Source organism: Sciurus carolinensis, chromosome 4 (genome assembly GCF_902686445.1).
Source record: "Sciurus carolinensis chromosome 4, mSciCar1.2, whole genome shotgun sequence".
Taxonomy (NCBI): Eukaryota; Metazoa; Chordata; class Mammalia; order Rodentia; family Sciuridae; genus Sciurus; species Sciurus carolinensis.
Genome location: NC_062216.1, coordinates 68,890,090 through 68,917,284, shown reverse-complemented (window position 1 = coordinate 68,917,284; position 27,195 = coordinate 68,890,090). Strand labels below are relative to the sequence as shown.

Genomic DNA, 27,195 nt, shown 5'->3' with positions numbered 1-27,195 from the left:
GCATCAGTTCCAAGCCCTGGGCTTCAGTTTCCTCATCTGTAAATTGGGCTGTCTCTCGAGTTGGTGGCACCTTTCCCCTTGTTCAAGGTCTGTCGTGTCACTGCTGAGGATCCCAAGAAGATGGCTCCACCCACCGAGCCATAACTCAGGGTGAACCTGTGTCCTTGTTTCCTCCTTCCCCCAGCACTCCTGGACTGATAGGACTCAAGTTAGTGGCAGCTGGACTGCCTGCTGCTCTTATTTCTGCAGAAGGGAGATGAAAGAGGAGGCAGGACTGGTCTGGCCTCTGGTTCTAAGCTGCCCCACTTACCCCTGAGACTGCTGGGTAGCCTGGGCCCCGGGTGAGGGCCATTTTACTGTGGAAAGCCGTGGCCGAGATGATCTGGGCGGACGACATGGCAGCCATGCTCTGCAGGGCCTTGTCCTTAGCTGCCTGATCCTGGGGGGAGACATTGAAGGCAGTGCCTCAGTGAGGTGGACACCTGTAAGGCCCAGACAATGCGGGTTCTGGCCTTGGAGTGAGCAGCTGTCCTACTGCCAGTGGCCAGAGCCTGGGAACCAGGTCTTAAGTCTGCAGTGCCACTAACACATTTTATGACTGAGCTTGTCACTCGGTTCTCTACCAGTGTCCTCATTTGTCATAGCTGTTGCATACTACTTGTCCTGCTTATTTCATCAGAGCTTGGAGATTGTGGAAACCATGCCAGACTGTAGTTTTCTTCTCCTCTCTCTCTCTCTCTCTCTCCTTCTTTTTGGCAATGCTGGGATCAAACCCAGGGCCTTACCCATGCCAGGCAAGTCCTCTACCACTGAGTTACATCCCCAGCCCTGTATCTTCCATCTTACCAACCATGGGGACACCTTAAAAACAGGGGTCTTGGGCTGGGGGTGTAGCTCAGTGATAGAGGGCTTGCCTAGTACATGCAAGGTCCTTGGTTCCATCCATAGCACTGCAAAAAAGAAAAAGAAAAAGAAAAGAAACAAACAGCATAGGTCTTTTCTGCCTTGCCTGCACCTATACCCTGAACCTCAGCACCTGGATGGTGGTGGATGTTAGATTCCTTCTCAATGTGAGGAGGGATCATCCTTGTCCATGTGGACTGTCTGGAGGAAAGGACAGTCTCCTGTGGCCCTACCTGTCTCAATCCTGCCCTATGGTGTCCCTTTTACACTGCAGGCACTTTCTTTTCATATGGCAAAATTTAAATAAATCTCCCTGCCTGTCTTCTGTGAACTCAAAGAGCCCAAAAATGGGTTCAGCCTGCACAGACCTGAATAAATAAGCACCTAGAAAAGCCTTCTGTATCACACTAATAACCAGGTTGGGAGTGTATCAGGGGTAGAGGGCCCCTCTCACATGCAAAAGACCCTGGGTTCAATCCCCAGCACAGCAAAAACAAACAAGCAAACAATAAATAAATAATTTGGGGTATAGAGGGAACTGCAAGCCCAGGAACTCAGGAGGCTGAGGCAGGAGAATCACAAGTTGGAGACTAGCCTGGGCAACTCAGCAAGACTCTGTCTCAAAATTTTAAAAGGGTTGGGGATGTAGCTCAGGGTTAGAGCACTTGCCTAGCAAGCTTGAGGCCCTGGGTTCAACCCTCAGTGGAAGGAAGGAAGAAGGGAAGGAGGAAGGGGCAAAAACAATGTTATATAGGCCCAGGTAACCTACCCAAGCTCTCCAATTGCAAAGGATCTTTTAAACTGATAAGATTTTCTCTCTCTTTCTTTTGTGCTGGGAATGGAACCTAGAGCCGTGTGCATGCTGCTAAACACGTGCTTTGCCACTGAGCTACACCCCAGCTATGATGAACTTGCATGTGTGTGTATGCTACTGGGTACTGAACCCATGGACTCACACATGCTAGGCTAGTGTTCCACCACTGAGCTACATCCCCTTGGGAAAAAATTCTTTTAAATTCCAAGATAGCATCTCAGTAAGTTGTCCAGGCTAGCCTTGAACTTGTGATCCTCCTGCCTCAGTCTCTTGAGTAGCTGGGATTAGAAGCACATGTGAACATGTTTAGCTTTATTCCTTATAAGTTACCCAGTCTCGAGTATCTTGTTATAGTCACTGAAACTATCATAGTACGGACTGGCACAGAGGCAGGCCCTGCCAATCAAGGGGACAGTGGCAGATGTTAGGGCCTGGAAACACTCAGCAACACAATGGAAGGCGTGGGAAAACATTCTGAGTACTGACATCATCTGTCACTCAGACAAAGCAGAAGTAGAGGATGTTTGAAAGTAGATGAGGTTTGTCACTGGCCCCCTCCCCAATGTCCAGGGGCAAAACTTGGGCCCTGCTCTCAGAGACTGTCTCAAATAACCCCAGAGGGAGTAACAAGTCTAAGTGTGTCTGTTCCCAAGGAAAAGCCAGCCCAGGCTTCTCCCTCCAGGAGATACGAGTGACCTGGCAGGCTGCACCCCCCACCCACAGACCTCTGAGAAGAACTACATCACGAGGCCAGAGAGCTCCTTGGCTCTGTACCAGCAATTTGTGTCCCTTCCCGATCCCCAGTCTAAACAAATGACTGGGCCTCAGGAAACCATGTCCTCTATGGGTGAGGAAGGAGTCAGGAAGAAGTAGAAAGGACATTATGGGGAGTGACATCAGTGGCCAGGCAGCAGAGGTAGGGTCAGTGAATTTTGCAGTTGGACAGGACCTCAGCTGTCACCTTGTCATGTTGCCCTGTCATTTTACAGATGAGGAAACTGAATGGCGCTCAGGGAGGCTGTGTGACTTGCTCATGCACCTGTGGCCACAAAGATAGAGATAGGCCAAGAACCAAACCTCATGGCCTGAGGATTTCTACCTGGCCTCAATGTCCACCCCAGAGCTTAATGACTTTGGGCCCCAGGACCCTTAGAAGTAGGACAAAATCTTCATATCAATCTATCCAGCAAAATGCACATATAAACAAGACTGCATATTTTAAGGGCTTTGTGGTTCCCTTTGGTGGCTGTCTAGTGATCCACAGAAGGCTGCCCTTAGTCCCAAGTTAGAATCTGTGGACAAGGATATATGGAATTCCCTGAGGAGATGGGGATTGGACAGCAATCCCAAGGGAATTAAACTTTCCCTGGGATGTTCTAAACATAACACTGGAAAGTCTGTCCTCCACTGTCACCTGCTGGGGTCCCAGTGAGTCAGTGGCAGACCAGAGAAGGGACATGAAGAACAAGCAGGGGTCTAGGGCTGGGGATGCTCCAGGGAGGGATCCACAGCTGCAGCCAGGCCAGCTGTCCCAGGGACAAAGGGGCGAGGTGTCGGGCCACAGCTGTGGGGTGTGGGGGACAGCTGGGCTGATGGCACAAGGAATGGAACTGGGCAGGCAGTGGGCTGTGGCTTCCTAGGAGGCAGAAAGATCTGTGGTTCCCACCCACTCAATCTGAGGCACAAGTGTCAGGATCACAGGCTCCCGGGATCAGATGGAGCTTTCAAGGTCATCTAGTCCAGTGGCTGAGGTTGAGGCACTTTATGGTTCTCGTCCAGGTATAAGAGGCTGCACAGAAAGGGCGGGGGCGGGGAGGGGGTCTCTGGACTGTTCCTTGCTAACCTAACTATGATGGGAACAGCTCCTCTGATAGCATACTGGGGTGATATTTTGTTTGGGGAAAATATTAAAAGAACATTCATTGTTTTAAAAAACAATGTTTTAAAAAATTTTATAAACTATAGATCTAGTTCAATGGTCTAAATGTTAGCTCTTCCTTTCAAGAGGCCACACAGGCTCTGTTGTTAACAACTCCACGACAGTGAACTCGCTCCCACGGAGTAGTCACCAGAAGGTCTCTGGTTCCAGGATCCAGGAGGCCTGACTTCCTGAGGGTAACCCTGTCAGCAGCTGGCCTTCCACAGAGCAGCCACCTGTCGGCAGAGGCCCTGCAAGGCGGGCTTGATCCAAGGAGGGGAAGGAACCACGAGTCCCAGAGAGAGAGCAGGAAGGAATTCCGCCAGCCCCTCCCATAATAACACCAAGCTCTGCCACCCCCGCTGGCTGACTGATGGCCCTGAGAAGCCTGTGGGGTCCTGAGAGGGCCAGTGGCTTGGGGAACTAGTTCTTCAGGGAACGGGGTCTAGAGGTTGATCCAGCTGCCCTGAGCTAGGGGAGCCCCCTCTGAGCTAAAGCTAGAGTTGGGCAGAGCAGGAGACTGGCCTGTAGCTTTCTGGCCTGGAGAGACCGGCACCCACACACAACTCCAAGGTCCAGCCGAGTGTGCTCACAGGATAACCCCGATGCCAAGAAGACATGGGTTTGGCACACAATCAGCCAGTCCCTGAACCCACAGAGGAGACTTTTCCTGCTAGAAAAAGAGCCCCAATTTCTGGGAAGCTGGCCCCACCTGAGCCCAAAGCGCCTCCCTCCTTCCACTGCTCCTGTTTGCCTTACCTTGAGCTTGGCCTGGATCTCGCGGGCTTTGCGACGAGCCAGCACCTGGATGTGGCTGGAGACCTGTGGCAGGGAGAGAAGGCGTGGCGCCTGTCCTTATCTCCCAGACAGCCCATGCTCCCCAGACCCTTGGTCCTCAGCCTACATCTGTGCATGGACTGACTGAATGAAAGAATCTGGGGCGCGGGGGGCGGGGGGGGGGGGGGGGGCGGGTGCCGACTCAGTCCTGTGAATCCCGAGTTTGCCAACACTTCAAAAGTGCAGTGCTGGTGTCTTGCCATCTTTCCTAATGTCCTAAAGAGGATCTGCTGACTCCCCAGTAAGGCAAGGGGTTTCTTCCCAGGGGATGACAGGAAGAGTCCCAGGGAAGCTGGACCATGTGTCACACCCACCCCCTGCTGCCCTGCCCCTGGTGTCCATGCCTGTTTCCCTGGGCCCACCTGCTTCCTGGTGCGGGTCTTCCCTGTCCGGAGCTTGATGTAGCGGGCAATCAGCTCATTCCGACCTGCAGCGAGCGACAACAACCTCTTGGTTGGGAGGCAAGGAAGCAGGGGGGCATGAGGGTCCCTTCCCTGCAGGAGACCTTTCCTTCTCCACTCTGCCCACCTTGGGTGGGGACTTGGGGTGAGAACTCTACTGGTTCCCTCTTGCCCTCCTTGGACCACAGGGATCTCCCAGCAGCAGGAGGACGCTAAGGCCTCACTGGGTGGACTGGTGACCTGAGAATAAAGAGGTTACAGCCTGAGGAGCCCTGCAGAGCCTTCCCTGAGCCCCTAGCCTCGTTCCCCACCCCATCCTGGTCACCTCTGCTCCCACCTCTGTCCAGGGCATCAGGGCAATACCTGACCCTTGGTCCTTCCTGTATGAGATTCCCACAGTTCCTGCTGCCTCTGAAAATGAACAGGACCTTCCAATATGTCCAGTCTATGATTAAGAAAGGTCCTGGGAGGCACACATGCTGAGTGTCCCCAGAGAGCAGGCCTGGGCCCTCCACTCAGATACCAGAAATCCCAGCCAGGGGCACAGATCAGTGGTAGAGTACTTCCCTGGCATGTGCAAGGCCCTGAGTTCCATCCCCACACAGCAAAAGGGGGCCGAGGACTGGGATGCAGCTTAGTGGGAGAGGGCTTGCCTAGCATGCACATTGCAAAAAAACAAGGAAACAAACAAATCCAGCCAGTCCACAGCTCAGCCCCAGGCCAGCCAACAGGTAGCACTGAATGGTCCCAAGGCTTGGTTGCCTGGAGCTGATGCTGCATCTGCAGGGCCCTGGCAAACTGCAGAAGCCCTCCAAGTCTTCTGTTATCCTAAATGAGCTCATGAAGAGGTTCCTCAATGAGTTCCCCACCTACTTACAGGGCGCATGTGCTCACACATAGCTTGAGTGCCTGCTAGAGACAGGGGTGTGTTCAGAGGACAGGGTCTGTTCAGGCTTTCTGTTGGACTGTGACCACTGGGTAGGATTAGACCACACAAAAGAACGTGGTGAGGGAGAGAGAGGGCGAGAGGACTGGAGTTGGGAGAGCTGTCCATCACCTCTGTGCTCCAGCTCTGGGGCCAGAGGGCACAACTCCAGCCTGCCCTGTGCTGCTGAGGCTGGAATGGCCCACGAGGAAGCTGCTGATACAGGGGGAGGTGAGACGAGTGGGCTGCCTGCCACCTGGGTTGTAACTAGAGAGCCTGGCCAAGACCAAACTGGCCCCCCAACTGACCTTTCCCCACTGCCAAGGCTGAATTAAGAGGCCACCCTCAAGCGGTCCTGTCTGCCAGAAAGACTTGCTGGCTAGGAGAACTGACTTGTCTGTGTCCAAAGGACAGAGAAGAGGCTAGACAAAGGGGGATCCTGCCTATGAACTGGTCTGCATCTGAAACTGAGTCCAGCAAGATGTCTCTTCTCAAAGCTTTTCAGGGAAAGGTTCCACAGGAACCTGTGGCAGTTCAATGAATGTACAGCAGTTCTACTCCATATCTAACTAGAGGCAGTCATGCTGCAGTTATGAAATATAAGGTCTAATCCATCACCAGTGGGTTACTGAAAAAGGATCACAAAACTGGAAGTTGGGAGCTTGGCTGGAGCCACAACTCTACAAAGGAGCCATGAGACCCTGACAGGTCACTTCCCTCTGCAGACCCTCAGGCAGTCGCCTGTTTTTTTCCCCCCGCTTTGTACCAGGGATTGAACTCAGGGGCACTCAACCACTGAGCCACATCCTCAGCCCTATTTTGTACTTTATTTAGAGATGGTTTCACTGAGTTGCTTAGTGCCTTGCCATTGCTGAGGCTGGCTTTGAACTCATGATCCTCCTGCCTCAGCCTCCCAAGTTTATTGGGATTACAGGTGTGTGCCACTGCACCCAACTGAGCCTTCTCTTCTTTAAATCTAGTTCCTTTGAGGTTTTTTTCCTCCAGATTCACCCAAACAAATTTTTACAGACTTAGGAAACAGAGCTTAACTCTGGTCCAATGAGAACACTTTGTGGCTTGGTTTCCTTTTCTGTAAAATGAACATGTTCTTGGTCTAAGTAAGTAGTGGAAGTTAGAGACCAGTCCAGAGGCAAGAAGAGAGGGCTTTTGCACCGCAACAGGCAGCACTGGTGGACATGATGCTGAGAAGTGGGAGAGTCTCAGATTGGAGGTGGGTGAGCTGGACAGACGGGACAGCAGGAGGCACCTGGGAGACTAGGGGACAGTTCTTGTGCTACCCCTCTGGCCCACACTTTGCACGGTTAGCAGCTTATCAATTATCTCTGCTAATTAGACTTTCAACACCTCAAGGAAAAGACCACAGTCTTATTCAAGTCTGCATCTCCTGGCATCTACCGAGTGAATGAGTGAATGAATGAAAGACATGAGTTTGCCATGGCTCTACCTTCAAAGTACACCAGAATTGGGCCACTTCTCAGCACTGTACCTACCATGGTCCAAGCCACCATGCTTTCTGGCCTGGTTAATGATAATCACTCTCCACCTGGACTCCATGCTCCCAGTCTGTTCTCAACACATTAGCTGTAGTGATTCAATTAAAACTCACAAGCGTCGGCGAACAGTGGTGCGCGACTCTAATCCAAGGGGATCGGGAGACTGAGGTGGGAAGATTCCAAGTTTAACATCAGACTCAGCAATTTAGCAAGGCCCTAAGTAACTTAGCAAGACCCTGTCTCAAAATAAAAAATAAAAAGGGCTCGGGACGTGGCTCAGTGATTAAGCACCCCTGGGTTCAATCCCTGGTTCCCCCAAAAAGTTTAAAAAAAAAAAAAAAAAAACCCCAAAGCCCTCCCCTGGCTTCCACCTCCCTCTGATTAAAAGTGGTCAAGTCCTACCAGGTACAGTGGTGTGCATCTGCAGACCCAGCTACTGGGAAGGCTGCAGCAAGAAGACAGCATGGGCCCAAAGCTAGGCAACAGGACAAGATGGTGGGGGGCGCAGAGTAAAAGTGCAGAAGTCCTTCCAATGGCCTAGAAGCTCCTACAGGATCTGTCGACCCACTTCCCAGCTCAGGCACCTTTCTAATGCCGTGCACCCCGCCACCACGACCTCCTTACTATTCCTGGAACACACCAGGCCTTTACAATTCTGTATCTCCACCAGGGGAATATCAGTCCAAGAAACCAACAGAGCTCACTGTCTTCACATCTCTGTTGGGGTCTGTATGCCACCAGATGCTATGTCTCGGGAGGTCTTCCTGAGTCACTGAGTGCCAAAATCACCCTCCCACCTCACCCTGGCACTTCCTATTGTCTGTACTTTCCTCTGCAGCACCTTTTGTGCCAGGGATCAAATTCAAGGGAATTCTACTACTGAGCCACCTCCCCACCCCTTTTTATTTTTTATTTCAAGATAGGGTCTAAGTTGCTTAGGGTCTTGTTAAGTTGTTGAGGTTGGCCTCAAACTTGTGATCCTCCTGTCTCAGCCTCCAAAATTATTGGGATCACAGATGTTACCACCATGACTGGCTTTGAACTTTTCTACCTGGCAAATCCAGAACTTTGCAGGGCCCAAGACATTTAAAATTTGGGAGGCTCTCTTTGAGAAAAAGAATGAGAAACACAAATTAATTAAAAACTCTTAGTCAGGGGCTGGGGATATAGTTCAATTGGTAGAGTGTTTGCCTTGTAAGCACAAGGCCCTGGGTTCAATTCCCAACACTGCAAAAAACAAACAAACAAAAAGCCTCTTAGTTGTGGGTACAGTTCAGTGGTAGAGCACTGGCCTAGCACATGTAAGACCCTGGGTTTGATCCTTATCACCACAAAAATGAAAAAAAAAAAAAAAAAAAAAAAAAACAACTCTTGGGAGTGATGGCTGTGTTCACTATCATGATGGTGGTAATGGCTTCACAGGTGCACACATCTGACAAAACTAAAATTAAGTTTAGGGACATGGAAGGGGCTCATGCCAAGTAGGAGCTCTTGCAGCATAACCCTCATACTCTTCATGGCAAATCTAACAGGCAGGTAACTCTACCTATGTGCCAGGTAAAGAAACTGAAACCAGAAAGTCCCATCCCGACCAGCACATCTCTGCCTGATGGTCCAGTGGATTCTTAATGAGGCCACTTGCTTGTGGCCCTACCTGGCCCAAAGAGGATGCTCAATTAACAGCAGTGCCTCTCACAGACCAGGCAGGCCTGACCCCTAAGGCAAGGGAGTTTGTTCCTCAGCACACAGAAGCAGATCCCAGGGAGGTCCTACTCCACTGGCTGAGACCCCCATTCTAGACAGCAGGGGGCACTCAGCCTTGTGGGCAAGAAGCCCATCCCTGCCCCACAGTGCTCAGGGGCTCTGCTGCTAGAAAGGCCATCTTAGCCCTAGGCAAGAGGCCAGCAGTGGGTCTGAGCCAAACCCAAGGGGTTTAAGCTGTCTTTGAGTTTTTTCTTTTTCTTTTAACTGTCTATATTTATGGGGTACGAAGTGATTATATATGTACAAAATGTGGCATGACTAAATCAATCTAATTAACCTAATTATCATTTCAAATGCTCGTTTTTTTCATGGTGAAAACATTTGGAATTTATTCTCTTGGCGTTGGGGATGTACCTTTATGTTTCACTCATGTGCAAGGCCCTGGATTTGATCCTCAGCCGAGGAAAGGACAGAAGCAAGGAATTTTGAAGGATACTCTTTTTCGTGGTACTGAGGATTGAACCCCAGGGTCCTTTACCACTGAGCTACACTCCCAGGCCTTCTAATATTTTATTTTTAGATAAGGTCTTGCTAAATTGCCAAGGCTGGCCTCAAACTTGCAATCTTCCTGCCTCAGCCTTCAGTCACTGGAATTACTGGTGTGGGCCACCACACCCAGCTTATAATACATGCTTATTAACTAGTCATCCTACTGTACAAATAGACTCAGACCTTATTGCTCCTAATCTAAGTATACTTTGTATCCTTTGACTGACATCCCATTCCTGGTTCTCCTCTCCTGTCAGGTGAGTCTGGTTGTTTCAGATTCGACATCTAAGGAAGATCATGTGGCATCTGTCTTTCTACACCTGCTCATCCACTAGCTTAACGTCCTCTAGTTTGTCTCTTCCCTTGTTGTCTCTGGATCTTCAGTCTCCTCTCTCTCTTGCTGCTCACCTCAGACCACTATACCATCCAGCCTCCTTCCATTTGTCAGAGGTAATGCCAGCAGCTGCCAAAGCCCAAGGGTAGGTGCTGGGTGTCTGTGGGTGTGCTGAGCCAAGAGGAACCACACAGCTTCCTTCCTGACACCAAAGGTTCTCCAGAGGTCACACAGGCTATCCCAACTGCCTCCAGGCCACCTGCCATCTAATCCAGGTTTATACATAAGAGGAACTGCTGCTGTCTCTTCCTTCAACTCGTGTAATATTACCATAATGAACGCTTACCTGTGCCAGATACTGCACACCTTATGGGTACAGGTATCTGTATAATACAGATACCTATATGGTCACTTTTATTTGCATTCCCCTTCGACCCTCACATCTGTTCTATGAGGCTGGTACTATCATCTCCATGCTATAGATAGGAAAACTGAGGCAAGCATGCTTTAAAATTGTTCAGACTGGGCATGGTAACATACCCCTGTAATCCCAGCGACTGGGGAGACTAAGGCAAGAAGACTGCAAGTTCAAGATCAGCCTCAGCAACTCAGTGAGGCCCTCAGCAAAGGAATAAGAGCCTATCTCAAATTAAAGTTTACCAAAAAAAGTGCTGGGGATGCTCTCAGTGGTAGAGCATCCAGGTTCAATTCTCTGGGACCCAAAATAAACAACAACAAAGAAAAGGGCTGGGGATGTAGCCCACTGGTAGGGTAATTGCCTAGCACACACAAGGCCATGGGTTACGACCCCAGTACTGGGAAGAAAAAAACTTTTTAAGATCACAGTCTAGCAAGTTCCTGAGATTCAAATCCATGCAGTTTGGTGACAGAATTCCTATTTTTCTGGCTTACTTACTTATCTATCTATCTATCTATCTAATTATTTATTTATTTATATCTATCTAATTATTTATTTATTTATTTTGCAGTGGGGATTAAACCCAGGACCTCATGCATGCTAGGTTAAGTCCTCTGTCAACTGAGCCACATCCGCAGTCCCCAGAGCCTATCTCTTAATCGTCACATGGCATTACTTCTATTGAACATGGGTAGAGTCCATCACTCTTAGAAGCAAGGGCTGGGCTAGGTGATCCCAGAGGTCCTGTAGAGCCTGAGGAAGAAGAAACCGAAGCCCAGAGAGAAATGGTTTATTCACAGCCACAGGGCACCACAAGAATGCGTGTCTTCTAAGGCTGTCCCCAGTGCCTCGTAGCTATTATTACACAAGGGATGCTCTTCCCATGGAGGCCCTCCCCTGGCTGGCAGGGAGTTTTTTCTAAAATGGACCATTCTTGCTCCCCACTTCTGGATGGCTCCCTCAGATTCTCTGGGTCTCTGCACGGAGTTAGTCGTGGCCCCTTGCTTCCACCCAGGACTTGGAGGGAGAAGCAGTGTGAGGGCCTGCCCTGGTTTTCACTCTCTTGTGGAGAGCTAGTAGGAGCCAACAGACCCTGGATGATGTACATACTGGAGACCCACAGAGTCATGGGTTGGGGGAGAGGAGGGAGTGTGGGCCCAGAGGGAGACCCCTGAAGGACAGCAAAGCCAGAAAAAGGGTAGCCATGCAGTAAGAAACTTGTAGGAAATGCAGGTCAGTCTGTGGGAGGGAGAGAGGCCTCTGTGCTTGTCCCTCTCCACCACTTGCTGCCTTCTCCCCTCCAGGGGTTGAGATCACAGGCTAGGGAAGCACAAGGCCAGCCTGGACCTTGGGGGAGGGCAGCTGGGCAGTTGGACAGCTGGGCATTGCAATGTAGCAGGTGGTCTTGGCCAACCCCAAGGAGGGTCTGGGTGGGGCTGGGAAGGATGCCCCCACCAGACAGTGGGCCCAACTGGCAGAAGACATGTGTCCTATAGCCCCCAGTGCACATACCTCAGATTTACGGCCCCACCTCACCAGGGGTGAGGGCTGCCCATGGAGGAAGGGGAGCCAAGGCTGGGCATAGGCTGAAGGTGGAAGAGTCCCAGTGTTCATACTGAATCACCACCACGGTCTCCTAAACCCATACCCTACCTCACACACACCCTACCAGTCAGTGTAGCCTTTTTCTCAGACACACATTCCCACTAAAATTGTTATTCCACTGGCAAAACCATGCCTGAGACAGGTCACTTGTGCATCTCATTTCCTCATATGCTGATTCCCCTCTATCCACACCAGCTCTCCCTGAAAGCCATAAGTAATAGGTGGCATCAAATAAGTAGCACCTGCCACTTAGCAGGCTAGTAGTCACATGGTTTTGTTTATATTATTCATAAGGTCCTGGTTTTTTTGGTCCTTTCTTTCCTTTTCCCTTTCCTTTCCTTCCCTTCCCCTCTTCCTTTCTTCCTTCCCCTCTCCCTTCCTTCCTTCCTTTTAATTAGTACTGGGGATTGGACCTAGGGATACTCTACCACCGAACTACATCCCCAGCCCTTTTTATTTTTTATTTTGAGACAGGGATTTCCTAAGTTGCCAAGGATCTCTCAATAAATTGCCAAGGTTGGTTTTAAACTTATGGTCCCCCTGCCTCAGCCTCCCAAGTTGTTGGGATTCTAGGCCCCACGTCTGGTCATAGAATCCTGATATAATGAATGCTACTGTTCACAAGGCCCCATTATAATTAATGTTATTGGTTTTCAAAAACTGAAGGCATGAGCCTTCCTAGCCAGAAGAAATACCTATGTGGACCTTCATTCACCAGAGGCCTCTCAGGGGAGTGAGCCATTTTTCCAAGCCCTCTGTCCCCTCCCTAGGTTGGGCCTAGGAAGAAGAGGCTGGGTCTATGCTCCACACCTGCCCTAGACCCAATGGCCCTAGGGAGTCTCTCTGACCAGGGATCAACTGAAGTCACAAACATGTGGGGCTAAAGGGGGAGGTTCTTTGTAGAACAGCAGCTCTGACTGCAGTCTAAGGATACAGCAACTGGGCCTGACATCCAAGTGGTTGCCACCATTGTCCCTGGAGAGCTCTGAGGCTTCTGGTGAAATCCTAGCCAGCCTCAAGGTCATGGCCTCAGGAAGCTCGCCCTAAGCTCCACCTGAGTGGGCGTGCCCACTCCTGCCTCCACACCAGTGAATGGGCCTATGCCTTCCTCATGGCCTTGGTTAAAGTCATCTGAATCCCCATCACGGCCCTTCCTAAACTGTGAGCCCCATGAGAGCAAAGCACATGCTCCACTCAGCTCCACATTCCCTGCTCTGCATCTCTGGTGCCAGTGTTGAGCTCTCACCACCATGGCAATACTAAAAGATAGAGTCTTATTCCAAAAAGCACATGTAAAGACACTCAGCATCACCGATCATTGGGCAATTCCAATAAAAAAATGGACATACCACATCACATCCACAAGGATAGCTGTGATCAGAAAACAGGAAAATAATAGTTGTTGGCGAGGGTGTGGAGAAGTTGGAACCCTTGAGCACCGCTGGTGGGAATGTAAAATAGTGCAGCCACTATGAAAAACAGCCTGGCGGTTCTTCAAAAAGTTAAACATAGCTGGGCATGTTGGCACATGCTGTGATCCCAGATAGTAGTCAGGAGGCTGAGGCAGGAGGCTTGCAAGTTCAAGGCCAGTCTGAGCAACTTGGCAAGACCTCTTTTGAAATTAAACAAAAAAGTGAAAAATAAAAAGCTGGGGATGTAGCTCAGCAGCAGGGCATGTGCTTGTCAGAACCCAGGAGAGGCCCTGGGTTCCATCCCAGCACCAAAACAACAACAAAACACAAAAGGTCAAATGATTCCACTTTTATGAGATATCTAAAGTAGGCAAATTCATAGAGACAGAAAGTAAAAATAGAGGTTATCAGAGGCTGGGAGCCAGGGAGAATGGGAAGTTATTGTTTAATGGATACAGAACTTGTTTGGGGCATTGACAAAGTTCTAGAAGTGGAACATGGTGACGGTTGCACAATGTGAATGTATGGGGCTGGGGTGTGGCTCAGTGGCAGACCATGTGTCCTGCATGAACCAGACCCTGGGTGCCATCCCCAGCACCGCAAAAAAAAAAAAGTGAATGTACTTCATGCCACTGAATTAAAATGATTTTAAACGCTTAACTTCATGCAATGTCTATTCTCCCACCTTAGAAAAATAAAACCAAAACAACCCTCCTCTGAAAGCTAGTCATGTCATTATTCCCACTTTACGAACAGGTAAAGGGAAGCTCAGAAAGGTACAATAAGTTGCCCAAGGTCACACCAGACATGGGGCAGACAGACAGTGTGGCAGGCCACAAGTGAAGCATGGAAGAAGCTGGAAACCACAGGAGGGTCAAAGCAAAGGCAAGAATCCAAGCAGGGGTGAAGCTTCCTGACCTCTGTCCATCCCCTTAGTGAGGAAAGCCCTGAATTGACTATAGCCCCGACAGCCAGCATCCACTTCCAGTTCTGCCTGATTACTCTGTGTCTTCTCATTCATGAAATAAGGGGTCCCTTCCCCTTGGATAGTCTGTTATGCCAGTGCTCTATTCAGATCCTCCACTTGAGTACCCAAAGCCACCATGCAAAATCCTACCTGGGGGCCAGGGCTATATTCTCCCTTCCCCCTTGCCTAGAGGTCCCACCCTCTCCACCCAGCTCAGGTTTCACTTCCTTCCAGAAAACATCCAAGATAACCCAGCCCTCTGGTTTCCTGGCTATCTACAACCTAAGTGCCTGCCTGGGTGGTTCACTTCCCAAAGATGTTTCTCCTTTCTCTCCCATTAAACCCTGCAGTCATGGAGAAGAGACCAATGAGCTCTCAGCCCCTAGGGGTGGACACTTCATAAGAACTGAATGACTGCCGGGTGCAGTGGCACACGCCTGTAATCCCAGTGGCTCAGGAGGCTGAGGCAGGAGGATCGTGAGTTCAAAGTCAGTCTTAGCAACTTAGCGAGGTCCTAAGAAATTCAGTGGGACCCTGTCTCTAAATAAAATACAAAAGAGAGCTGGGGATGTGGCTCCATGGTTAAATGCCTCTGGGTTCAATCCCTGGTACCCCCAAAAAACAAACAAATAAAAAAAAACTTGAACAACTTAGAACAGGACAGGAAGCCTGGGACACAGGATAGCAGTACAGAAGAAGCAGAAAGAGGGACAGAGACCTGGGGACACAAAATCCACTTCCAGGAAGGTGAAGGCATGGGGGCAACCCAGTCAACTCAGGAGTTGGTCCTGGCCCTCCAGAAAAGGAGGGTGAACACCCAAGGCCATCACCGAGCTGCGGGCAGAGGAAAGGGTAGCAGGGAGATGCGAGCAGCTAGGGAAAGAAGTTGCTGTGCCTCTGTTTCTCCACCCCCTACCCCCAGGGGCCAGCAGAGAGCCTGGCCAAAGGAGGTCAGAGTGACCAGCATTAGCAGTGCCAGGGCGAGGGTTACACAGTGACAGGGCAAAAACGAAGGCAGCTGTGAGCAGGAGGCTGGCACCCCAAGGCCAGGGAACAGGCCCAAGAGAGGTGAGAGGTGCTCAGGGGGACAGGGGACAGGGGACAGGGCCAACAAGCGTGGGAGACTCGGCTCAGAAATAACAGGTGTTAATCCATGCTATTGCTTTGCATGTCATCTGCATGTCTGCCTGGCCCTGGTGAGCGGGTGCTGCTCTGGGTGTGCTGTGGCCTGGGTGGGGAGCAGGTCTAATCCCTGTCCTCAAAGAGCTGAGGCCAAGTCCCCAGGTCTAGAATCCTGCTCTCAGTATACCATCCTGCCTGTCTGCCTCAGGTGCACCAGGAGTCCCTCACGGTTATCCCTCTGGATGTGCAAAAAGTGGTGGGAATGTAAAGACAGGGCTCTTAGGGATGCTGGTAGCGGCCTGGGGGCACAGGATGGGGCTGGGGGACACAGGATGGGCAGAGCGAGTCCCCTGAGGGAAGATAGAGAATCAGAGGAGAATGGCCAGAGTGAAGTCTGAGTCAGCTGGGCAGTGTGACTCTCCTGCTCCACCTCCTTGGGGGCCCAGCCCACACACTGGGGTGAGCTCAGAGCTATCTATATCTCCCAGCTGCACTGGCCGGCCCTGCAGAGTGGCCCTCCATCACCTCCTCTCGTGGTTCGGCCTTGGCTGGGCCCCCGGAGCTGGTAAGAAGAGATGTGGCTAAGCCAGTGTCTCTACTCATGCAGGCCAGGTGAGTCATCGGACGTGGTCCTCCAGTCCCCCTGCCCAGAGCCTGACCCACCTGAGCCAGTGCCAAGCAGAGGCGGGGCACGGAGGGGAGCAGCAAGGCCATTCAGGGTGAGCCTGGAGCACGAGCTGGGGGCAGGAGCGCCGGCTGCAAGCCCTGCTCTCAGTTCACTGTTGGAGGGACTCTGGGGAAACTCTGAGCTTACCTGAGCAACCACTTCTGAACCTGCAAGCAGAGGTTGTAATTGCTCCCTCCTTAAAAGGATCCAAGAGATCAAGGGTGTCGAAGGCCACTGAGAGTCTTATTAAGAGGCACCAGGCCTCTGCCCCTCTCCTCTCCCTGCCTCTGAGGCCCTCTGTGTGGTCCCCACCCAAAACCTCCTGTCTCTCAGCACAGGAAAAGGAGAGCCACATAGGGGGACGCCATCATGGCCACAAAGTTGACCAAACACCATCTTCATGCCGCTTCCCTACTCCATGGCTTTGCCCCTACCAAAGAGGATATCAACCCAAGGCCTGCCAGAAATCCACAGTGTGTCCTCCCCAAAGCCTGGCAAATCACAGTCTGGTGACTGCAAATAAAATCTCTTAACCCCAATAAATGTATATATGAAGTGTTATGACAACTAAATGAAACTAAGTATCTACCCAAATGTCCACTGGCAGATGAACAGATAAACAAAATTTGGTATATACATATACACAAAGGAATCTTGACCTTACAAAGGAAGGAAACTGGGCACAGTGGTATGCATGCAACCCCAGCTCCTCAGGAGGCTGAGGCAGAAGGATGGTAAATTTGAGGCCAGCTTGGGTAACTTAGTGAAACCCCGTCCCAAAATAAAACAAAAATATAGCTCAATGGCAAAGTACTTGCCTAGCATGCATGAGGCCCTGGGTTCAACCCCAAGTACTGCTCCCCAAGAAAACAGGAAATTATTATGACCCATGCCATAACATGAGTAAGTCTTGAAAACACTGTGTTAGGTGGTTGGCCATGAAAGGACAAATATTACATGTTTGCATTATATGAGGTACCTGGAGCAGTCAAACGCATACAAAGTAGAATGGTGGTTGCTAGGCGGGTTGGAGACGAAAATGAGGGATTATTAGAAGAAGGAAATTATTATTAGAATTATTAGAAGAAGGAAAGAGTTTCAGTTTGGGACAATGAAACATTTCTGGAGATAGAAGGTGTTAATGGTTGTAACACCTGTATAATCACTGCAGCTCAGGAGGCTGAGGCAGGAGGACTGCTAAGTTCAAAGCCAACCTCAGCAACTTGGTAAGGCAATAAGCAACTTCGTAAGGCCCTATCTCAAAATAAAAAATTAAAAAGGGCTGCAGATATGGCTCAGAGATTAAGCACCCCAGGATTAGTTCCTAGTACAAAAAAAAAAAAAAAAGTTTGAGTGTACTGAATGCCACTAAATTGTAAATTTAAAAATTCTAACAGTTAAAATAGTCAATTTTGTGTTACATATATTTTACCACCAAACTCCCCCATCACAAACCAAAAAAAGTAAGCAGCCTAAGTCCCTGGACCACAGTGGCACTTAAAGTAATTTTGGCACCTCCATAGGGCCTTCCCAGACACCCACAGCACCCTCAGGTCTTGCCCTCCACTGAATGCCCTCTGCACACTTGTTTAGCAGACCATCTGCCCCTTTGAAGCACACAGACAGATCCTGTAAAGTGTCCTGGCTTCCCAACCAGGCACCGAGAAGCTGTCCAGATGAACAGCTGGCCTTCCCAGCACCACTTGAACACTCAAGTCAATGATGAACATTCGCCCCATTCTCCAGAGAGCCTGGAGTTCCAGGGACTGCTTCCCCACCAGCTAATGGGAGATACCCTACGTAAAGCACCCCTCTCCGCACACCTGGCACCCCACAGGTGCTCCACAGGCATCAGCTATGTCCTCCAGGAAACTCCCCTCGGGCACAGAAGTAGTCAGAGCAGGCAGTGTAGGGGCAGCAACCTAGAAGTGATTGAGAGACTCTGGAAACCCAGCAAAGTCACCAAGCAAGGAGAGGGGAGCAGTTTTAACTGTGTCTGAGGAGGAGACCTAGGGTCTACCTACTAAAGGACCTTGCTTTCCCCACAAGCCAGAGGGAAGGAATCATTCTGGCCTCATAAGGAAGGTTGTAGATGAAGGATGTAGTAGGCCCAGAGGCTGTCAGAGCTCAACTACTCCCTACGCCAGAAGCAAACCAGATCTGAGTTCAGTCAACTGAACAGTGTTGAATAGTGTTGTCCTCTCCCAAATCTGTGTTCACCCAGAACTTTGGTACTGGGCCCAATTTGGATTTGTTTTGTTTTGTTCTGTTTTTGTAGTGTTGGGATGAAGCCCAGGGTCTCGTGTGAGCAAGACAAGAACTCTACCACTGAGCTGTGCCCTCAGCCCAAGTCCCCCTTTGACAGCCAAGGTGGGAGCCTAGAGATCAGACATTTGCCAAGGGGGAAGATGACTTTCAGGATTTCCTCATTTTCTCTGCAGAGATAGATGTTCTACACAACCAAAGAAATCTTTCCAAGTTTTTCACCATTACAGCCTCTCACTCCTGGGGCCCCACCCTCTACAACCACTCCCAGGCTTCACTCTGATGCCCCCACTCTTGAGAACTCAGGAGAGAAGAAAGCAGTGCCCGCCTGGCAGAAGCCCCAAGAGGCCATTCAGAGGAGACCCCATTCCCCCTTGCTTCGGCTCTATTTCCAGCGCTGGACGATGAGTCCAGGGGCCTGCTGCCCATCCCAGGAGGCTCCTTACCGTACATCTTGCCCTCGTCTGACAGGATGATTTTGCGCCGGCCGCAGGGTGGGTAGATGGCCAGGGCCTCCTGGAAGCTCTGCTCAATGTCGGGGCTCCACACGCCCTCTGCATCATTGTCGATGGGCTTGTCCAGTGCCTGACTGCCCCCAGAGACACTGCTCCCCTCAGGGGAGTTAGGAGAGCTCCACTCGTTGGAGGTAATGGTGCCGGCCTTGCCCTCCAAGGCTCTGCTTGGAGGAGCGCCCGCTGGACCTGTTGGGGCAGGAACCATGGCCCAGGTGAAAAGTGGAAGAACCCTGTGAAATATGGAACTCTGGACACCCCAGGGACTACTGCAGCCCCTGTTATTCAGGAGGCAAAGTAAAAGGCCTACTAGGGCCATGAGGCCAGGGGTCTCAGCGAGGTCATTTCCCCTCTACAGACCTCCGCTCCCCACCTGTCAAATGAGCATGACCTCAACACCTCTGATCATGATTCTGAGGACCCAAGCAAGGGCTGAGAAGTAGGAGACAAGGACCAAAAACCAGGGCGTGTTCTGACATTAAATCAACCTAGGAAAAAGGATGCAAAATACTATGCAAAACCTTATGTTGGTTCCTCAAAATATTCAAGCAAGGGCTGCAGGTATAGCTCAGTGGTAGAGCACTCACCTAGCATGCATGAGTTTAGCCCCGCACCACACGCAGAAACAAACCATGTAATCCAGCAATTCCACTTCTCAGTATATATCCAAAAGAACTGAAAGCAGGGTCTCAAAGAGATATGTTTGTAATAGCATAATTCACAAGAGTCAAAAGATCAAAGAGATTAAAATGTTCATCCCCAGATGAACAGATATACAAAATATATGTATGTACAATAGAATATTATCCAACCTTAAAAATAAAGGAAATTCTTGCTGGGCCTAGTAGCATACACCTATAATCCCTTGGAAGCCTGAGGCAAGAGGATTGCAATTTCAAAGCCAGCATCAGTAGTTTAAGGAGACCCTGTCTCAACAGAAAAAAAATCAAACAAAAAGTCTGGGAGTGTAACTCAGTGGTAGAACACCCTTGGGTTCAATCCCTAGTAAAGGGAAAAAAAAAAAAGAAAAAAGAAAAAAGGAAATTCTATTCCAACATGGATGAACCTTTAGGATAATGTGCCAAGTGAAATAAGTCAGTCACCAAAAAAGCAAAACCAAAACTGGTTCTAGGCTGGGGCTGTAGCTCAGTGGCAGAGGACTTGCCAAGCACATGTGAGATACTGGGTTCATTCTTAGCACCACATAAAAACAAACAAAATAAAGGCATTCTGTCCATATACAACTACAAAATCAAAACAAAAAACCTGTATGGTTCTACTTATATGAGAAACAGAAAGTAAAATGTTGGTTACCTGGGGCTGGTAGGAGAGAGAAATAGAGTTGTTTTTCAACTGAGTTTCAGTTTTGCTAGATGAAAAGGTTGTGCAATAACATGAATACACCCAACACTACTGAACTGTACAGTTAAAAAATGGTTGAGATGGTGGATTGGGGGAGCGACTCAGTGGTAGTGTGCCTGCCTAGCACACATGCATAAAGCCCTGGACTCCATCCCCAGCACTGCATAAAACAATTCCAGAAAGAGAGAATGTGGGAAGTGAAGCAGAGCAACATTTAAAAAGATAAGTTTTTAAAAGTTTTTCAGAATTAATGAAAGACAGTGAGTTTTCCAGAATTAATGGCAGGGAGTTTTCCAGAATTAATGGCAGGAAGTTTTCCAGAATTAATGAAAGACATGACTCCTCCAATTCAGGAACCCCACTGAGTCTTAACCAGGATACATTCAAATAAATACAGAGACACTACGGAATACCAAAACCAAAGAGAAGACCTTAAAAGTATCCAGAGCTAAAAAGGAGAGTTTATCTACAAAGGAAGGACCACCTCTCCCTCCTTTCCTGCCCTGAGTTGGGGACCCAACCCAGGGCCTCCAGCAAACTAAGTAGGTGCTTCTGCAGCAGAGCCACGTCCCAGTTCAGGACTATTAAACAGATAGCAGAATTCTTGACAGTAATGCTAGCATCTCCAAATTATTGAGAGAAAATAGCCATCAACCTAGAATCTAAAATCCAACAAAAGCATAATGCAAGAATGAACATTAAATTAATTCGTTTTTAGACCAACGATGGGGAAAATTTACCACTGCAGACCCACACTGAAAAAACAATAAAAGGGGCTGGGGTTATGGCTCAGTGATAGAGCACTTGCCTAGCACGTGTGAGGCACTGGGTTCGATCCTCAGCACCACATTAAAAAAATAAAATAAAGTTCTTTAATAAAAGAAAAAGGCAAAACAATGGTTAAAAAAAAAAGAATATCACACTAAAAGTTAAAACACTAGCCAGGTGTGGTAGTACATGCCTATAATCCCAGCTCAGGAGACTGAGGCAGGAGGATCTGAGTTCAAAGACAGCCTCAGCAACTCAGTGAGACCCTGTCTCTAAATAAAATATAATAAAGGGCTCAGTGTTAAGTAACCCTGGGTTCAATCCCCAGTACCCAAAAAATAAAAATAAAAAAAATAAAACACTGGAACTACTACCTTAAAAGTTAACAAGACAAAGAATGCCCACTTTCACCACTTACACACAAATATAACAGGAATCTTAGCCAAAACAGTAGGACAAGAAAAAGAGAAGCAAAACATGGAAAGAAAAACTCACAGTATTCTCAGAAAATATAAGATTAAGAAGATTTTACAAACAAATCATGAAAACTTCCAGGAGAACTGAGCTATATCAACATGTCAAAATCAATCACATTCTTTTGTGCCAGAAATAGGGTATTAGAAAACATAATTTTTAAAAAAGTGTTTCACTTAGAAAACAAAGCCTTAAGGTATCCAGTGATAAATCTAACAAAATGTGAGACCTTTTACAGAGAAAATTTCAATTGTTTCAACAGACAAAAAAATACCTAAATAAATGAAATGGATGGAAAACAATATAGTAAACAAAGACGCTAAATCCCTCAAAAAATCATAAATTTCCCACAATTTTCTCAAAAAATTAAACATTCTCAAAATAGGTGGAAGAGCTGTTGAGATGATTCTCCAGTTGTCTGTCATTGATTCACTCTCCCTTTCTTCCCCTGGGCTTTATATTTTGTAAGACTCATTCCTTAAATGCCATCCTTGGGGTTCTGGTTTGACTGCTCCTTTTTTAACTTTATACGGACTCCCTGGGGGATGTCCATCCAAGGCTTCCACTTCTTTACATGTTTGGGGGTTTTAGTTTCTGAGATGGGGTCTCGCTGTGTTGCCCAGGCTGGTCCCAAACTCCTGGGCTCAAGAGATCCTTCTGTTTCAGCCATCCAAGTCGTTGGGTACAGGTCTAACCACCATGCCCCACACAACCATGCAAAACCAAATCTGCCTATCCTGCCTGGGGTGTAGGCCTATGTAGCAACTGCCCACCAGGCATCTCTAATCAGATATCTCCAACGCTCCTCAAGCTCATTATGTTCAAAAACCAGATTTTCAGCTTTCCCCTGAATCCTCTTCCTGCTCTTTACTCTCTCAGGAAATGAAGCACAGACCACCCAAAGACCAGCCATCTAGAAGCATATTTGGGCCTTTCTTTCTTCTTTAACATATCCGTTTATGACTCTGTCCTGTCTGTCTCTTAAATGTATCTCCCGAACCTACTTCTCTATGTGACAGCCCTAATCCAAGCTTCCACCAATGCACACCTGGATGCCTATAGCAACGCCCTTCAGACTTCATCATCTTCAGGTGATTCCTCCACTTACTAAAATCTTTCTGAGGTCTTATGATAACCATATACCTCTTGAGGTATTTTTTTTCCTCTTTATAAATGCAGCCTTATTATTTTAAATAACTTCTATAATTAACATTGCAATTAGATGGCAAACTATATGTTAGGATTACTTCAAAAAAAGTCCTTCCTCAGACATACTTTACAAATTACATTGAGCAATAAAATAACTGCAAGAGCAGTAGCACCCTTCATCAGATGATTCCTGCTCTCTGGCCAAACCTTCCGCCCACCTGTTGGACACTGTACTCTTTGCACTCCCTTTCAAGTCCCAAACGCCATCATCCAGATCGACCAACATGCTAAGCTATTCTCCACTTTTTTCCTCCTTTTGTGATGGTTGCTGGGGATGGAACACAGTAAGCAAAAGCTCTAGCACTGAGCTACATCCCCAGCCCTTTTTAAAAATTTATTTTGAGACAGAGTCTCACTAAATCACCCAGGCTAGCCTCAAACTTGGAATCCTTCTGCTTTGGCCTCTGGAGTAGCTGGGATTGCAGGTATGCACCACCACATTGGCTTTTCTTTTTCTACCTCTAGCTTTCCTCCCCATTCCTCTTTCACCTAACCAACTGTTTCTCATCCATAAGGTCCAGCCAAAGGACTCGGGAGTTAGAGGACCCCGGCCTCATGTCTGGATTAGGTGCGCTCTCTGGACCTTCAACAGCCCCCTGTCTTTCCATACATGAGTTCCCACCTCCCAGCAATTATCAGTCTCCTTTCCACCACACTTTAACACCAGAACAGGGATCTGTCTTCATCCACTAAGTCCTCAGTGCACTGCACAGTGTTGGTGAATGAAGGTTGAACAAATGAATGGATGTTTGCTAAGTGCAATGATTTCTCTGCAGGAAGAATGAACCACTCTGCTTAGTTTAAGGAACCAGAGAAGATCTCAGCAAATATCTAGATTTGGGTACATCTGAAAGAGAGATTGAATTATACATAAATCCTTTTGGGATTTATTTTGGAGACTTACAAAATGAAAGTGTGATAAGTGGGAACCAAGGGACCGGTGTTGGTTCTAGTTCTACAGCAAACAGTGGGCAAATCACTTGATCTCTCTGACCTTGGCCTGCCCATCTGAAAAACTGGGGGCACGGGGGTCTAAGTTCCTTCCTAGGCAGATCATGTCTATGGCTCACATGCCTACCCAGATCCCTTGGGGGGTCTCTGAATACACCTTGCAGATATTCACCAATGGCTTTTCCTAACTGACCCCTCATGGAGTGATGATGTCAATAAGGTGAGATGTCTAACACAGGACTTGACACTGAGTCAAATCTCAGTGAGGGCTGTAGACTGTCATCAACATTATTACTAAGGTACACATAATACCTCAAGTGGCACATCTAAAGCCTAAGCAGACATGGTAGGTACAGATACCTTAAATCCTATCATCTAAGGTTAATATCTAATATTAATTAATCCATACTATTAACAAGTCCTGGATTTATTTTGGAGCCTGACATGGCACAGATGTGTACTGAGCTGGGTGAGAAAGATGTAAGGCCAGGGTGTCAGAAGAGATGGAAGAAAGGGCAGCCCAGTCCCTAATTTGACATGACCTCCTTTGAGAGCCTGAGGCCGTGGTTCCTGGGTCCTATACCTGCTCAGAAATTCTTTCCTTTCTCCACAAGTTGGGCCCTGTGGAGCAACAGACCTAGGGAGAATCAGAGGTTGCTTATGCCTGACTCTGCCCCATAAGGGAAGTTTTCTGAGGACCAGAATCCCCAAGATTGGGCCTGTCCCAGGGAAAGCAGGGCAGCAGGTCATCCAAGGCCCTGGGCCACGGGATTCATTACTGAAATGGAGTCGCTCCTGGCCCTAAGAGGCCCTGCCACTCCTGGTACACCACCATGACTGGCTGGCCTGTCCCACCCTCACAGCCCACAGCCCAGGTTGGCAGCTGCTTCTTTACCAGACAAACCTCCCACGTGTGTGGCCAGTGTAACCCAGGCAAGCCAACAGTAGCCCAGAGAAGGATCCCACTCCTTCCCCTCCCCCAAGCACTCCACAGTGACCCTCAAGGGCCTGCTGGGGAGAGCTGGAGCAGAACAGATGGCATCGCTGAGCCCAGGCCATGTGCCATGAACAGAGGAATAAAAATAATCCCTGACTTGGCTCTCAGGGACTGGCCTAGAGGCCTCCAGTTCTGCCCCCAGCCCCACCCAAAAGCCACCAGATGGCCTGCCCAGGGCAACCCAGGCCCAGACAACATGCTGCTCTATCCCAGGGCCCATGGATACTGGTTATTCAAGAATTTTCGGAAGAGTCAGGAATGTATGGGCTTTTGTTATAATCTTTCTAAGAATCAGACACAACAACATGCTTTTCCAGAAATGCTTTCAGGATAGGGAAAGAATCATGATCCCCAGGTCATGCACAGAGAAGCCAAAGCTCAGGGAGGGCAGAGAAAGTGGCCCTGAGAAGTGACCAAAGTAGATATTAAGAAGTTGGAAGTGTGATAAGTGGGAACCAAGGGACTGGTGTTGGTTCTAGTTCTACAGCAAACAGTGGGCAAATCACTTGATCTCTCTGGCTTTGGCCTGCCCATCTGTAAAATTGGGCACGCGGGGGTCTAAGTTCCTTCCGAGGCAGATCATGTCTATGGCTCACACACCTACCACTGGGCTTGTGCTTGCCTAGCACATGTGAGGCACTGGGTTCAAGTCTCAGCACTACATAAAATAAATAAAAAGTAAAGGTATTGTGTCCATTTACAACTAAAAAAAAAATACTTAAAAAAAAGTAAGTTTTTTGGCAGGCACAAGGTCCTGGGTTCCATTCCCAGCACTACAAAACAACCAACCAAACAAAACAGACATCAGACCTGAAGTCCTCTCCCTGCATGGTCCATCTTACACGCTCACCTTTCAGCATCCTCCCAGGATCCATAAATGATCTCTAAGTCCCACATAACTACCCTGACCCACTAAAGACTGAAACAATACCACTCCTGTGAAGAGATCTCACCTATGTTCGCCTGTAATCCCAGATGCTTTGGAGGTTGAGGCAGGAGGATCGCCAGTTGGAGGCCAGCCTTGGCAACTTCTTGAGACTCTGTCTCAAAATAAAAATAAAAAGGGATAGGATTGTAGCTCAGTGGTAAAGCACCCTGGGTTCAATCCCTAATACCACAATCAATCAATCAATCAATGCTCAGTACACGTATCCTACTTAACATCTTAGCATAGGTTCACCCACCTTAAACATGCTCAGAGTACGCAATGTCAACTGAAGGCTGGACAAAATGATCTAATGCAAACCTTCTGTATAATGAAGTGTTAAATATCTCATGTAAATTTATGGAATACCTGTTTCCAAAAATATGCTGTCAACACAGTACAGTATACAATACAGGCTATTCACCTTTGTGATCATGTGCCCAAGTGGAGTTGTAGCTCACTGCCACTGTCCCACACCATGAAAATATCCTGCTGCAAGCCAGGCACAGTGGTACCTGCCTGTAATCCCAGCAGCTCTAGAAGCTGAGGCAAGAGGATCCTGAGTTCAAAGCCAGCCTCAGCAACTTAGTGAGGCCCTAAGCAACTTAGCGAGACCCTATCTCAAAATAAAAAATATAAAAAGGGTCATGGATGTGGCTCAGTGGTTAAACACCTCTGGGTTTAATCCCGAGTACCAAAGCAACAAACGAACAAAAAAAAAAATCAATACAGTCAGTCCTCTCAGCATGGAAGACCCCAGAAGATACCCAAACTCATGACATTCAAGGTACTTCTATAAAATGGCAAATATTTGCTTCTAACCTAGCACACTCTCCTGGATACTTTAAGTCATCTCTAGGTGACTTGTGATAACACAATGTAAGTGCTATGTAAACAGCTATTACTGTATCACAGATAAGGGGGAGTGTCTGTATATGCTCAGTACAGACAATCTTTCCCCCAATATTTTTTATTTGGTGCTGACTGAACCCATGGATGTGGAACCTGTGCACAGGGAGGGCCAACGCTACTCCTGCCTTGCTGGTCACTCACAGACGCCGGCAAGCGCTAAGCTGCCTCTAGGCCGAGAGTCTACAAGGCTGCACTCTGCCTTCTTGTTTCAGTTCCCATCTATATGCAAACATCCTTTTTAAAGGGGTCTGTGGACCTCCACATTTTTCAAACTGGTAGGCTTTTGGTTGATTTCACTCTTCAAAATGGTCCGCAGGCACACGTTTTTTAAGCTTCATTTCCCCCCCTAAGTTTAGTAAAAATGATTATCTTATTCCACAAGATAGTATTTGACTAAAATTTATAATGCATAATGATCGTAACAGTAAATGGATCAGGGTTGGCTTTTCTTTTTCTTTTTCTTGCAGTACTGAGGATTGAAACCAGGGGTGTTTTATCAAGGACCTACATTCCCAGCCTTTTTGCTGTATTTTGAGATAGGGTCTCACTAAGTTGCCCAGATGATTCTCCTACCTCAGCCTTAATCTCCGGAGTAGATGAGATTATAGGCGTGTGCCGCGGTGCTGGGCTCCTTGTTTCTTTTTTTATTGGTGCTTTATAATTGTACATAATAGTGGGGTTTGTAATCAACAATATATATTAAATAAGGTGTCTTAAAACAGAAGCACAT

The 27,195-nt window shown here is 48.3% G+C and overlaps 1 protein-coding gene across 11 annotated transcripts in view; it reads right to left on the bottom strand.

Moving 5' to 3' along the window:
* The window catches only part of Tead4 (TEA domain transcription factor 4), a 66,416-nt gene that overhangs the window by 23,101 nt on the left and 16,120 nt on the right, over positions 1-27,195 (bottom strand). For 3 of the 11 annotated variants that reach the window (XM_047549000.1, XM_047549001.1, XM_047549008.1), the window contains exons 2-6: positions 25,582-25,668; positions 18,802-19,056; positions 4,835-4,899; positions 4,395-4,457; positions 311-439 (exon numbers count right to left, since the gene is read on the bottom strand). In XM_047549000.1, coding sequence (XP_047404956.1) covers positions 311-439; positions 4,395-4,457; positions 4,835-4,899; positions 18,802-19,056; positions 25,582-25,668 — 599 coding nt within the window. Of the gene's footprint in view, positions 1-310; positions 440-4,394; positions 4,458-4,834; positions 4,900-5,000; positions 5,114-18,801; positions 19,057-25,581; positions 25,669-27,195 lie in introns of those variants that run through there. The other 8 variants (XM_047549003.1, XM_047549005.1, XM_047549002.1 and 5 more) reach the window with 5 other exon arrangements.